The 15,844-nt window shown below is 40.0% G+C and overlaps 1 protein-coding gene across 1 annotated transcript in view; it reads right to left on the reverse strand.

Moving 5' to 3' along the window:
• Positions 1–15,844, reverse strand: part of LOC127672700 (cytochrome P450 3A9-like) — a 42,600-nt gene that overhangs the window by 23,682 nt on the left and 3,074 nt on the right. Inside the window, exons 2-7 of the mRNA XM_052168011.1 lie at positions 15,228–15,321; positions 13,948–14,000; positions 13,295–13,394; positions 5,748–5,861; positions 5,435–5,523; positions 2,160–2,308 (exon numbers count right to left, since the gene is read on the reverse strand). Coding sequence (XP_052023971.1) covers positions 2,160–2,308; positions 5,435–5,523; positions 5,748–5,861; positions 13,295–13,394; positions 13,948–14,000; positions 15,228–15,321 — 599 coding nt within the window. The remainder of the gene's footprint in view (positions 1–2,159; positions 2,309–5,434; positions 5,524–5,747; positions 5,862–13,294; positions 13,395–13,947; positions 14,001–15,227; positions 15,322–15,844) is intronic.

Here is a 15,844-nt window from a genome sequence, read left to right on the forward strand (position 1 = left end):
TTTTGCATTTGCCTTTGGCCATCTCATCATCTCTGCTGTTAGCTGGTCTTGCTGACACTATCTTCTCTATCCTGCAGGCCTGTGTTTCTGTACTCCTGGGGTTCTCTTTCTGTCCAATGCCCTGCAAGCAGCTAATTCTCCAGGAAGTATCAGGAGATGGGGGTCTCCCCTGTGGCAGACTTGGCAAGGGTCGAATGCCCTGCTCCTGCCAATTCTCGAATGCCCTGCTCCTATAGGTTCTCTAATACCCTGCTCCTGTCAGTTCTCTAGAGAGTATCAGGAAGTGGTGTCCTCTCCATGCCAGATGTGGAGCAGGTCTCCCTTTCTTCTATCTCTTGTATTCTGTTGTTGATGCTGATTCCGATGTTGATGCATCTATGACTCCTGAATTCTTTCCAAGGTTTTCTATCTCCAGAGATGACTCACTTTGTCATTTCTTTATTGTTTCTACTTCCACTTTTATATCCTGGATAGTTTTGTTCAATTTCTTCACTTGATTGTTTGTGTTTTCCTATAATTCTTTAAGGCATTGACCTATGATCTTCTGTATTTCTTTAAGGGATTTTTGTGTTTCCTCTTTACCGGCTTTTACTTGTTGACTGATATTCTCCTGTTTTCTTTAAGGTAGTTATTTAAGTCTTTTTTGAAGCCCTCTATCAGCATCTTGAGATAGGATTTTAAATCTGACTCTTGATTTTCCGGTGTGTTGGGAGAACTGGTTTCTGATGTTGCCATGTGGCCTTGGTTTCTGTTGGTAGGGTTCTTGTGCTTGCCTTTCACCATCTGGTTATCTCTGGTGCTAGTTGGAATTGTTGTCTCTAGCTGGAGATTGTTCCTCCTGTGGGCCTGTAAGCCTGTGTCCTTACTCTTCTGAGCTCAGAAGTGAAAGCACTGCTGGGAGATCACTCTCTCCTGGTGGGCTATGCACAGAAGGCTGTGGAGTCTCCTGGTTCCCTGGTGCAAATGGCAGCAAGAAGACTTTCATTTCAGCTGTTCCACTAATCTTATGCCCTGTGTGCTTCAAGCTCTTCCCCTCCAGAGAGAAGGTGGAGATCTCACCTCTGTGCTCAGAAGTGAAAGCGCTGCTGGGAGATAACTCTCTCCTGGTGGGCTGTGCACAGAAGACTGTAGAGTCTCCTGGCTCCCTGGTGCCTATTTTTATAATTTTTAATTACATATAGGTTGTGTGTGTGCGTGTGGCTATGGGCATGTGAGTGCAGGTGCCCTTTAATGCAAAAGTCACTGGATCCTCTGTAGCTGGAGTTACAAATAATTGTAAGTTATCTGATATGAATCCCAGGGTTGAAAGTGGGTGCTCTGGAAAAGCAGCTCTTTTCTGCTGAACTATCTCTCCAGCTCAAGTAAATATATAATATTAAACATTAAACTGTGCAACTCATCAATTCACCTTGAGTATATGTCCAAAAGAAATAAAAACTAATGTTTAAACCTGTATAAAATATTTAGAGCAACACAATGAATAACAATTGGAAAAATTCCAAATATATATCAATGACAAATTCAGCCACTAAAAAAAAAGAGAGAGAGATACTGAAACATCCTCCAAGATACACAAATGTTTGAAGTTTTGGTGACACACTGAAACTAATTGAAAAGAAACTGGGAAAGAGCCTTGAGCACATGGGCACAGGAGAAAATTTCCTAAAGAGAACACCAATAGCTTATGCTGTAGAATTGACAAATGGGACCACATAAAATTACAAAGTTTCTGTAAAGCAAAGGACACTGTCAATAGGACAAAACGGCAACCAAGAAATTGGGAAAAGATCTTCACCAACCCTACATCTGACAGAGGGCTAATATCCAATATATACAAAGAACTCAAGAAGTTAGACCCCAGAAAACCAAATAACCCTATTTAAAAATGGGGTACAGAGCTAAACATAGAATTTTCACCTGAAGAACTTTGGATGACTGTGAATACCTTTAAATACACTGAAAGCCATGAGTCAGCTCATTGAAGTGGGTCAAATATGTGAAATAAAGTTCACAAAAATGTAAGAAAGTTACCAGTGGGAGAAGGAAGAATGAGACAGAGGAATGGGGGAAAGAAAATGATTACAATCCATTTTAAAATGTAAAAAACCTGGAAAATAAAATGGAAGAATTTATAAATTATGAAATGATAGTTCACATACTCACTGAGAGGAAGAATGGGTCCAAGAAATTAAATTTTAAGAGTTTCTTCAGTTTTTGTACAAAGGGATTCTGTGGGTTGTTGAGGGAATCAACATTTACTCCAAATGATGTGGCTGTGATCACATCCATGCTGTAGGCCCCAAAGACACTGAAGAGAGAGATGGAAAGTAACATCTATACCTTCTTCTATTCCTTCTAACATAATGGATCAAATGGGAGTAAATTCACAAGCCAAGGGAAGGCAGACACTGTCAGAAACCCTGCTGTGGTCAACCTAACCCTCCATCACACTTTTCATGAGAATTTTCTTATTTGACAATGTGAACACTATCCTTGCACTGGGTTGTGACAGGGATACTATTAGTTTGTTTTAGTTGTCAACTTGACACAATCTACAATCATTTGGAAAGAGATTCTCAGTAAGCAGTTATCTGCAACAAGTTAGCATTGGGCATTTCTAGGAGATATTACCTTGATTGTGGAAAAAGCCTGTCCACTTTGGGCAGCACCTTTGCCTTAGTTTAAGTCTTTATCCTGAGTGAGGTAACTCAGACCCAAAAGGACATGCATGGTATGTACTCACTAATAAGTGAATGCTAGCCAAAAAAAAAAGTACAGAGCACCAAAATATACAGTCGAGAGAACTCAAAATGATCAACAAGCTGAAGTGCCCAAGTGAGGATGCCTCAGTCCCACTTGGGAGGGAAAACAAAGCAATCACAAGTGGGGAGGGAGGAAGGGACCTGGGAGGGAAAGTGGACGGGGTCAGGGATGAGGGGGAGGAGTAGAAGGGAGAGGGGAACCTGATCTGGTATTGGGTGAAGGAAAAGGGATGAATCCCTGAGGGCCAACAGAAAGGGTGGAAATAGGCAACCTCGGGAGATAGGCGGTTGGAGGAACTCTTCAGAATGCACCAGAAGCCTGGGTTGTAAGAGACTCTCAGGACTCAAAGATAAAATGCCCAACAATAGGGAGAGGGAACTAACACCTCAGGCAGAGGGTTAAGACAATATATCAAATGAGGGAGAGGGGCCATCCTACAATCACAACCCTGACCCAAAATTGTTCCTGTCTGAAAGAACTACATGGATGGAAATGGAGAAGAGCATGCAGAAAATAAGGTCCAATAACAGGCCCAAAGTGAAATCCAGCTCAAGGGGAGGTCCCAAGACCTGACACTATTACTGAGGCTATGGGACGCTCACAAAATGGACCTAGCATGACTGTACTCTGGAAGTCCCATCAAGCAGCTCAAAGAGTCAGATGCAGATATTTGCATCCAACCAATGGACAGAAGCAGCTGACCCCTGTTGTTGAATTAGGGAAAGTTGAAAGAAGATGAGGAGAAGGGCAATCCTCTAGAAGGACTAGCAATCTCAATTAATCTGGACCCAGAGATGTCTCAAACACTGGACCACCAAACAGGCTGCATACACCAGCTGATATGAGGTCCCCAACACACATATAGTAGAGGACTGCCAGGTCTGTGCTCATTCAGAAAAGATGCATCTAACCCTCAAGAGACTGGAGGCCCCAGGGAGTTTAGAGGTCAGTTGGGATGGGGGATGAGGATATCTACATTGAGAGAGGGGAGTGGGAAGGAGGCATGCTATGTGGAACAGTCGGAGGGTGGATGAGGGTGGAGGGAATAAAATATGGAGTGTAAAAATTAATTAATTAATTAATTAATAAAAAAGAAACTCAAAAAATCAGAACAGCGAATGCACAAAACAAAGAGTATTAAAAGCAGTAAAGAAAAAAGCTCAAGTAACATAAAAAGGCAGGCCTATCAGAATTATACCAGACTTCTCTACAGAGACTCTAAAAGCCAGAAGATCCTGGGCAAATGTCATACAGACACCAAGAGAACACAAATGCCAGCCCAGGCTACGATACTCAGCAAAACTCTCAACATAGATGAAGAAACCAAGATATTCCATGACTAAACCAAATTTACACAATAAATTTCCACAAATCCAGCCCTACAAAGGATAATAGATGGAAAACTCCAACAAGGAAGGAAACTACACCCTAGAAAAAAGCAAGAAAGTAATCTTCCTGTCTAAAGAAAATGCAGGGACAAAGAGTGGAGCAGAGACTGAAGGAAAGGCCATCCAGGGACCATCTCATCTGCAGACACCATATCCAGACACTATTGCTGATGCCAAGAAGCACTTGATGACAGGAGCCTGGAATAGTTGTCCCCTGAGATGCTCTGCCAGAGCCTGACCAATACAGATGTGAATACTTCCAGCCAATCATCAGACTGAGCATGGGGATATTAATGGAAAAGTTAGAGGAAGGACTGAAGGAGCTGAAGGGGATTTCAACTCTATAGGAAGAACAATAATATCAACTAACTGAAACCCCCAGAGCTCCAAGGGACTAAACCACCATCCAAAAAAATACACATGGAGGGAACTATGACTCCAGCTGCTTATGTAGCAAAGGATTGCCTCATCTGGCATCAACGGGAGGGGAAGCCCTTGGTCCTGTGGATGCTTGATGCTCCAACATAGAGGAATGCTAGGGCAGTGAGGCAGGAGTGAGTGGGTTGGGGATCACCGTCATAGAGGCAAGGGGAGCAGATGTGATGGGGGTTTTCCAATGGGAAACAGGGAGGGGCATAACATTTGAAATGTAAAGAAATAAAATAACCAATAAAGAGATAAATTAAAAAAAAAAAAAGAGTTGACATGGTCATTGTCTCTTCAAAGCCATAAAACCCAAACTAAGACACCACTTTCTCCAAAGAGATGCTTTTTTCCTTGAATGGCCTATCATAGTCATAACACTGTTACAGGAAAGTCTCCAGTTTTCCTATGGTCTCAGCCCCAGCAGAAGCCTGAGATGTAATCACCATTCTATTTGGTTCCTGAGGTGATTTAACAGTATGAACTCCAGAATCCCAGTAGGCCGTTATAGTGTTAATTGAATATAAAATGTTTGAGCCTTGATTCTGGGCCCATGGTATTCTTTGGGAAGGTCCTGAACTTTAGGAAGTGTAGCCTCTTCAGAGGAAGTAGATTGCTACAGTCAGATCTTGAATCTTTATATGCTGAGATTTCTGTTTCTTGAGTGTTAGATGCAGTGTGATCAGGTGACCATCTGCCAACATGTCTTCCTGCAATGAGGGACTGTATCTCCCTGGAAATGTAACCCAAAATAGGGTCTTTCTCTTTCCAGTTGCTTTGCTTGGATAATTTTGTAAAGGCAACAGGAAAATAACTAATGCAACGGTCTTATTTAATCCAACAACTGTGCTGGTACTTACTCTTTCATTGCGATGGGATTGCCTTGCTCTGCTTCACGCCTCATGTTTTTCACCAGCAAATCTGTATACTGGTTAATGATGGGGAACATCTACATGCAAAAAAAAAAATATCATCTGTAGTGAGATGAAGGGGGTTAATTCCCAGTGAACACAGCCTCCCCAAGGATGAATCAAAAATCACATTAACCCAAAAGGCCATTGTTAGGAGGTTCAACTCAGAGGACACTGGCTGGAAAAGGGTTGTGATCCTCCATTCTACCTGTCCCCAGGTCTGTTCTTTATGTTTCCAAAGAAAAGTTTACTATGCCATTACCTCCTTGAGCTTCCCACTGGTGAAGGTTGGAGACAGCAATGTTCTTAATCTCTTCCATTCTTCATTCTCAGAAAAGTGGATGGCTTTTTTCAAAATTCCCACTGGAACAACCCTCTAGAATGCAAAGCAAAAGAGATGTTGCTATATACAAGTTTGGAGAACTCCACAGTTGTAATAAATAAATAAATAAATAAATAAATAAATAAATAAATAAATGGTATCATTTATTTTTAAATATTTATGACTCTACAATTAGTTCAGGTAACATGTTCAATGAATATTTGTCTCAAATGTCTAACTCTACAGAGGGATGGAGGTGGCACATAGCCAATGCATGTAGCTTTAGGACATTATTATTTACCCTCTCTTTCTACAGTATTTCCACACAGATGAAGAACCAGTTTCAGGGATAGCAACAATAATTTTAGTCTGTGCCATGTAGTCAGGAACCTATTTAAACTGGTGGCCTTGTAGAGACAGGCCCGTTATGTATTTACATGTATTCATAGGGTGAGCTTCTTGATAAAAGGGTGACAAACGTGGTTTGAGAAAACAATAACATTATTTGTTTATTTGTATTAATAAAAATAATGCTATTCTACGCAAAATCTTTTTTCTTACTGATTTTCTTTAGGTATAGATGATTATACTTCCCACTTTAGTCAGGGACTACCCCCCTGAATCTTATGCCTGCTGTGAAAACACATATTTTGTACAAAAATAGATATTTTTGTCATTCTGAATGTTAAAATGAGAACATCTTGCATCTGATGCTTATACATGAAAAAATTTATATATGATGTCAAAATTGAATATGACAAAATAAATTTAAGTAAAAATCACTGGTTTTAGTGTTTTCACTAGAGGTAAGCAATGTGTACATGTACAGAGATAAGAGGAGAACATCAGATGTCCTGCTCTGTCACTATACCTTATTCCTTTGAGACAAGATCTCTTTTAGAACTGAAAGTTCCCTGTTATGTCTAGGCTGGCTGGCTAGAGAGCTCCTGGAATCTACCTATCCCCAGTGCTGGAATTATTGCACCTGTGGCCATGCCCAACTTTTTTATGTTAGTGCAAAAACCTTTGTAAGATACAAGAAAAATAAACAAAGATTTGGGTGCATTTCTCAGGTAAGTGAGAGTAGGTAAGAAACACACAATCACTTTCACAATCATTCCAAAGAAATAAAATACTGAGGGTTAGAAAGATGGCTCAACAGCTAAGCAGTAGCTGCTCTTAGTTCTCAGCATGCTCATGCCAACTTAGATCATCTGCAACTCCAGATCTTGGGGCTTGATGGCCTTATCTAGCTCCATAGGGATGCCGCGTGCATATGCTACACAGACACACACACACCTGTAGGCAAAACATCCATACTCATGAAATGATACAATAAAAGTAAATAAATAAAAGAAGAGGATATATTTTTGGTGTGAATCCAAAAAAAAATGTACACTATGCGGAAAGCTGTAAAATGATGGCGAAAGGGAATTTGAAGGAATGGAAAAGCATATCATATTTTTAGACCAGATGACTGCCAGGGAGATGGCTCAGCAAACCAAAGCACTTTTTTCTCCAAATTTCAATTCCCAGCTACAGCTGCTATAACTAAAGTGTTGGAGAGAGGCAGATCTCAAGAGCTTCAATTTATCACTGGCAATTTATCCAGGATAAAACAGTGAACTTGGGTTAACATCTCAAGGGAATAAAACATGATACCGAAAGTCCTCCTCTTGCTTCAGCACATGCATACTTAGACACAAGTATCTAGGCAACACAGATAAAATTCAAAATACTAACAACATTGTTTTTCTCCACATTTATCAAAAAATTAAATTCCATTCTGATAGCATAAGTAAGTAGGTTTTTATATGTAAACATCAATAAACTCATTCTGAATTTGCATGAAAAGACAATGAAATAAGACTTTAAGTGAAAGATACATAGAAAGGATTCTGAAAATGAGGAGGAATCAATTGTTTCATTTCATGTGGAATCACAACACATTTATAGTAATTAAGAGTTTGTGCTGAAAAACTCAAATCCAAGTGGATCAAAGACCTCAATATAAAACCAGATACACTAAATCTAATAGAACACAAAAATGGGGAATAGCCTTGAACTCACTGGTACAGAAAACAACTTCCTGAACAGAATACCAATGGCTCAGGCTCTAAGATCAACAACTGATAAATGGGACCTCATAAAATTGAAAAGCTTATGTAAAACAAAGGACAATGTCAATCTGACAAAACAGTTACCTACAGATTGGGAAAAGATCTTCACCAATCCTCAATCTGACAGAAGGCTAATATCCAAAGTGCATAAAGAACACAAGAAGTTAGACACCAACAAACCAATAACTATTTGGAAAATGTGGTATTCTCCTGAACAGAATACCAATGGCTCAGGCTCTAAGATCAACAACTGATAAATGGGACCTCATGAAATGGAAAAGCCTATGTAAAGCAAAGGTCAATGTCAATAGGACAAAACAGTGACCTACAGATTGGGAAAAGATCTTCACCAATCCTCCATCTGACAGAAGGCTAATATCCAAAGTATATAAAGAACTCAAGAAGTTACACACCAACAAACCAAATAACAATTTTTAAATGTGGTAGAAATCTAAAAAGAGAGTTCACAACATAGGAATCTCAAATGGCTGAGAAGCACTTAAAGGAATGTTCAAAGCTACATAAACAAACTCAAAGAAAAAAACCACATGATCATTTCATTAGATGCTGAAAAAGCATTTGACAAAATTCAGCATCCTTTCATGCTAAAAGTCTTGGAAAGAATGGGAATTCAAGGCCCATACCTAAACATAATTAAAGCAATATACAGCAAACCGGTAGCCAACATCAAACTAAGAGAGAAACTTGAAGCAGTCCCACTAAAATCAGGGACTAGACAAGGCTCCCCCTCTCTCTCCATATCTTTTCAATATAGTACTTGAAGTTCTAGCTAGAGCAATTAGACAACATAAGGAGGTCAAAGGGATACAAATTGGGAAGGAAGAAGTCAAACTATCACTACTTGCAGATGACATGATAGTCTACTTAAGTGACCCGAAAATCTCCACCAGAGAACTCCTACAGCTGATAAACAACTTCAGAAAAGTGGCTGGTTACGAAATCAACTCAAGCAAATCAGATACTTTCCTATACTCAAAGGATAAGCAGGATAAGAATGAAGTAAGGGAAATGACACCATTCACAATAGCCATAAACAATATAAAGTATCTTGATGTGACTCTAACCAAACAAATAAAAGATCTGTATGAGAAGAACTTCAGGTCTCTGAAGAAGGAAATTGAAGAAGACCTCAGAAAATGGAAAAATCTTCCATGCTCATGGATCAGTAGAATCAATATAGTTAAAATGGCCATTTTGCCAAAAGCAATATACAGATTCAATGCAATACCCATAAAAATACCAACCCAGTTCTTCACAGAGTTAGAAAGAGCAATTCTCAAATTCATCTGGAAGAACAAAAAAACCAGGATAGCTAAAACTATTCTCAACAACAAAAGAAATTCTTGGGGAATCAGTATCCCTGACCTCAAGCAATACAACAGAGAAATAGTGTTAAAAACTGCATGGTATTGGTACAGTGACAGGCAGGAGGATCAATGGAACAGGATTGAAGATCCAGAAATGAACCCACACACCTATGGCCACTTGATCCTCAACAAAGAGGCTGAAAACATCCAAAGGAAAAAAGATAGCCTTTTCAACAAATGGTGCTGGTTCAACTGGAGGTCGGTATGCAGAAGAATGCGAATTGATCCATCCTTGTCTCCTTGTACTAAGCTCAAATCCAAATGGATCAAGGACATCCACATAAAGCCAGACACTCTGAAGCTAATAGAAAAGAAACTGGGGAAGACCCTTGAGGACATCAGTACAGGGAGAAAGTTTATGAACAGAACACCAATAGCGTATGCTCTAAGAGCAAGAATTGACAAATAGGACCTCATAAAATTACAAAGTTTCTATAAGGCAAAGGACACCATCAAAAGGACAAATCAGCAACCAACAAATTGGGAAAAGATCTTCACCAATCCTACATCAGATAGAGGGCTAATATCCAATATATATAAAGAACTCAAGAAGTTAGACTCCAGAAAACCAAACAACCCTATTAAAAAATGGGGTACAGAGTTAAACAAAGAATTCTCACCTGAAGAACTTCGGATGGCGGAGAAGCATCTTAAAAAACGCTCAACTTCATTAATCATTAGGGAAATGCAAATCAAAACAACCCTGAGATTTCACCTTACAGCAGTCAGAATGGCTAAGATTAAAAATTCAGGAGACAGCATGTGTTGGAGAGGGTGTAGAGAAAGAGGAACACTCCTCTACTGCTGGTGGGGTTGCAAATTGGTACAACCACTCTGGAAAGCAGTCTGGCAGTTCCTCCGAAAACTGGGCACCTCAGTTCCAGAAGATCCTGCTATACCACTCCTGGGCATATACCCAGAAGACTCCCCACCATGTAATAAGGATACATGCTCTACTATGTTTATAGCAGCCCTATTTATAATTGCCAGATGCTGGAAAGAACCCAGGTATCCCTCAACAGAAGAGTGAATGCAAAAATGTGGTATATCTACACAATGGAGTACTATTCAGCCATTAGAAACAATGAATTCATGAAATTCTTAGGCAAATGGATGGAGCTAGAGAACATCATACTAAGTGAGGTAACCCAGACTCAAAAGGTGAATCATGGTATGCACTCACTAATAAGTGGATATTAACCTAGAACACTGGAATACCCAAAACATAATCCACACATCAATTGAGGTACAAGAAGAAAGGAGGTGTGGCCCCTGGTTCTGGAAAGACTCAGTGAAGCAGTATTCGGCAAAACCAGAACGGGGAAGTGGGAAGGGGTGGGTGGGAGGACAGGGGAAGAGAAGGGGGCTTACGGGACTTTCGGGGAGTGGGGAGCTAGAAAAGGGAAATCATTTGAAATGTAAATAAATTATATCGAATAAAAAAATTAAAAAAAAAAGAAACCATCCCTGACCTCAAGAGCAATAGTGATAAAAACTGAATGGTATTGGTACAGAAATAGACATGTTGATCAATGGACTAGAATTTAAGACCCAGAAATAAAACTACACACTTACAGACGCTTGATCTTTGACAAAGAAGCCAAAAATATACAGTGGAAAAAAGAAAGCATCTTCAATAAATGGTTCTGGTCTAACTAATTGTCTATATGTAGAAAAATGAAAATAGGTCCATATTTGTCACCTTGCACAAAGCTCAAGTCCAAGTGGATCAAGGACCTCAACATAAAACCAGATACACTGAATCTAATGGAAGAGAAAGTGGGAAAGAGCCTTAAACTCATTGGCACAGGGGGAAACTTCCTAAACAGAACTACAATGGCTCATGGTCTATGATCAAGAATGGATAAATGGGATCTCATGAAATTGGAAATCTTCTGTAAGGCAAAGGACATAGTCAATAAGACAAATCAGCAACCTATAGAATGGGAAAAATCTTCACTAACCCAACATCTGATAGAGGGCTAATATCCAAAATTTATAAAGAACTCAGGAAGCTATTCACCAAAACACAAACAACCCAATCAACAACAACAACAAAAAATGGGGTATAGAACTAAACCGAGATTTCACAAGAGAGAAATCTCAAATGGCTGAGAAGCTCTTTTAAAATGTTCAAAGTCCTTAGTGATCAGAGAAAAGCACATCAAAATTACCCCAAGAGTCCACCTGACACCAATCAGAATGGCTAAGATCAAAATCTCAGGTGACAACACATGTTGGAGAGGATGTAGAAAAGAAGGAACACACCTCCATTGCTGGTGGGATTGCAAACTGGTACCACCACTCTGAAATCAATCTAGAGGTTCCTCAGAAAATTGGAAATGGATCTTTCTGAAGACCCAGCTATATCATTCTTGGGAATATACCCAAATGATCCCTCACTACACCACAGGGGCACATGTTCCACTCTGTTCATAGCAGCCTTGTTTGTGACAACCACAACCTGGAAACAACCTAGATGTCCCACAACAGAAGCGTGGATACATGAAATTTGGTTCATTTACACCTTGGAATAATACTCAGTTATTAAGAATGAGGACATCCTGAGCTTTGCAGGCAAATGAATGGAACTAGAAAATATCATCCTGAGTGAGGTAACTCAGACCCAAAAGGACATGCATGGTATGTACTCACTAATAAGTGGATATTAGCCACATAAAAATTACAGAATACTTGAGATGCAGTCCACAGAACTCAAAAAGGTCAACAAGCTGAAGTGCCCAAGGGAGGACACCTCAGTTCCACTTGGGATGGAGAAGAAAGCAATCACAAGTGAGGAGGGAGTTAGGAACCTGGAAGGGAAAAGTAGATGGGGCTGGGGAGAGTAGGAAAGTAAGGAACCTGATCTGACATTGGGGGATAGAAAATGACTGAAGTCCTGAGAGACAGCAGAAAAAAATGAAAAAAGACAAACTCAGGAGATAGGAGGTTGGGGGGGGGGGGGGCGGCAGGGTGACTCTCCAGAATGCACCAGAGACCTGTGAGGTGAGAAAGTCATGGGACTAAAAGGAAGGGACCTTAGATGAAATGCCTGACAGTAGGGAGAGGGAACTTAAAGAGTCTACCTCCAGCAGGAAGATAGGGCTTCAAATAAGGGAGAAGGAGGCCATCCCACAGTCATAACTCTGACCCATAATTGTTCCTATCTGAAAGAATTACAGGGATGGAAATGTAGAGGAGGCTAAGGAAAAGAAGGTTCAGCAACAGATTCAAAGTGAGATTCAATGCAAGGGGAGGTTCCAGGGCCTGACACTATTACTGAGGCTGTGGAGCACTCACAAAAAGGGACCTAGCATGACAGCATTCTGAATGACCCAACAAGCAGCTGAAAGAATCAGATGCAGATGTTTGTACCCAACCAATGGACAGAAGCAGCTGACCCCTGCTGTTGAATTAGGGAAGGCTGAATGAAGCTGGGGGTGACCCTGTAGGAGGACCAGCAGTCTCAATTATCTGCACCCCAGGGATCTCTCAAACACTGAACCACCAAACAGGCAGCATACATCAGCTGATATGAGGTCCCTAGCACACATACACTAGAGGACTGTTAGGTATGTGTTCATTCAGAGATAATGCACCTAACCCTCAAGAGACTAGAGCCCCCAGGGAGTTTAGAAGTCAGGTGGGGTGGGAGGTAGGGTCATCCACATGGGCATAGGGGGAAGAGGTATGGGATGTGGAACAGTTGGAGGGTGGACAGGGGTTGGTATATAAAAATAATTAATAAAAATATTTATTAAAAATAATTGACCTTAATGTGAGCAAAGCACTCAATAAAGTATGTATGAAACGGGGAAAAAATTTTAAAAAGAGCAATCTATGGAGAGAAATGAAAAAAAAGAAAATATCACATGCACACATAGACACACACACACACACAAGCAAACATACCAAAACACCTACCAAGTACATAAATATATGAATAAATGGTGAAATAATTTTTAAAATGGGTACCTACCTGATGGTTTGTGAAGGTAGAATAACATTCCTTCACCAGCACTGTTTTTATTATGTCTGGATCCATTATAGCCAAAATAGGTTGTCGGCCCTCATAAAACCTACATTGGGAAAACAGAAGGTTTAACCAACTAACTACATTTTGCAGCTGGAGGCATGCCCAGGAACCCTGATGTTATTTCAAATGATACAAGACCCATAATCCAAATTTTGGAATACACAGTTATATGGGCTCCTAGTTAATAATGCTAACCCCATACTACAAAAGTCTCATGAAATAAAGCAAAATGTAGCTCATGCAAGGAGGGGCAAATACAAAGTAGTTCTACAAAGAGATTGCAATTAGAAATAAATGGGAACATTGTTTAAATCTGGGTGGTGCATACATGAATATTAAGTTTGAATAGCCAGACACTGGGCAGAAAATTATTTGAGTCATTGCTGGACCATCAAATTTAAGAGAAAGCTAAAATATGTGACTTTCTCTGACAAATTCAGTCTATGAACCATACTCGTAGACATATGGGACCAGTAGTAGTAAGACAATCAGAATCATACCTTCAGCTCAAGAAAACTATAGACTATGATTGTTTTCCAGGCACTGAAATGTGTAATCATTTCAAGTAAACCAATGGAAGTTTCCAGAATGCTTACCCCCAAGTTTTCCCATATTTTTGATGGCATTGTCTATCAAACTCCCAAAATCCCTGGGAAGAAAAAAAATGAAAACTCATTATTTTTATATTTACTTATTTATTTTGTGTGTGTATGTGTGTGCCAGTGTGTGTGTGTGTGTGTGTGTGTGTGTGTGTGTGTGTGTGTGTGTGTGTGCCTGCATGTCATCTCTGACAGGACTTCGAGTTATTCCTCTCATAGGCACAAGAGGAAAAAGGAGCTAAGTGAACACAAGGGAGAACCCCAGGCACAGACATCACTGTGTGTCTCCATATTTAAAGTTCTTTTTATTCAACCGATAAGCTCACCCTAGAACACCAGAGGAATTGTTAGATGGAACAAACTCAGGACCTCTTTCAGTCTAGAGTGTATATGAGTCTCAGACACATTGCTGAGTAAGAAAACAGGTGAGCAAAGAATGACAGAGAACTCTCATCATGTTTTCTACTGAGCACAGAAAGAGGAGAGATAGCACAACTACATGAAACATTACAAATTATGGTGGTTAAAAAAAAATGTTCCCCTAGACCCATAGGTGATGCCACTAGGAAGTGTGGCCTTGTACAAAGTGGTCACTGGGCGTGGGCTTTGAGGTCTCAGAAATTAAAGCCATTCAGTATAGCAGTCACTTCCTGCTGCTTGCAGATCCAGATGTAGACCTCTTAGCTACCTCTCCAACACCATGTCTGCCTGCATACTGACATGTGTCATGCCATGGTAATAATAGACTAAACCTGTAGGTCAGCCCCAATTAAATATTTTCCTTTATAAGAGTTGTTATGATCATTATGCCTCTTAATATCAATAAAATCCAGGGACACATATTAAGCATTTTCTTTAACCTTTTACTTCCTGTCCTAGTTTGTTTTAATTATCAACTTGACAGAGCCAATAATGAGAAGGGAGTCTCCATAGAGCAGTTGTAGTTTTCAAGATGAGATTGGCCTGTGGAGTCAATGTCTATGAGAGTTCATATTGGTGGTTAGTTGATATAAGAGGTCCAGCTAACTAATCCATAGGCACATACTTCTGAGATGTAAAAGAAAGGTAGCCAACAAGGGCCTAAGAGAGACAGAAAGCAGCATTCCTCTATGGTCTCTTCCTCAGGCTCCATCCCTAATATCTCTCAATGAAGAATCCCAACCAGTAAGATAAATAAAACCAAAGACTTGAGAAGCCAAGATTAGCCATTTCTAATTGCAGGAACTAAGCCAGTTTTGACCATAACAAGACTGGCAAGGAGCTGGAGCAATACTTACATCGCGGTATGCCAGAATATTTCCCAGGAAAGGCAGTGGCTTGGGTCCAGAAATCCCCAAATTCTTAAATTTTCCATGTGTGTAAGTTCCATAACTGTAATGTGAGAGGTTGAGTTCTTAGGGATTGCATTATGTAGGCTTACCAGTCACAGACACAGGAACATTAACATTCAAGCTGTAGGGACCATAACATGTAAGCAACAAATCACAATGAAAGCTACAACTGCAACAATTACTGTTGATCTTCTTATTTATCCTCACATTCTCTGAAAGACAAAGTAAACCCACAAAGGTTAGCTAAAAATTAGATGAATTCTTGGGCTGTAAGTCCCAAAGTAAATTATTTGCAAACGGCCCACAACTTCACTGGTAATATGAGATTGAAACCAGAATACTTTTACATAATGTAATTTTCTTATGTCATTTAGGAAATTGATTGGTTACCAATGAGTCTTGCCCTGTAGGTGATCTTTAGTGAAGCTGCAACACAAAAGTGTATCTGAGATTTCTTCCCTGAGAGGAGAGGAATATTTTCTTATTTATACCTAATTCAGTGGTTCTTAACCTCCCTAATGCTGTGACACATTAATACAGTTCATCATGTTATAGTGACCCCA

The sequence above is a fragment of the Apodemus sylvaticus genome, chromosome 22, assembly GCF_947179515.1.
Source record: "Apodemus sylvaticus chromosome 22, mApoSyl1.1, whole genome shotgun sequence".
In the NCBI taxonomy this organism is placed as follows: domain Eukaryota; kingdom Metazoa; phylum Chordata; class Mammalia; order Rodentia; family Muridae; genus Apodemus; species Apodemus sylvaticus.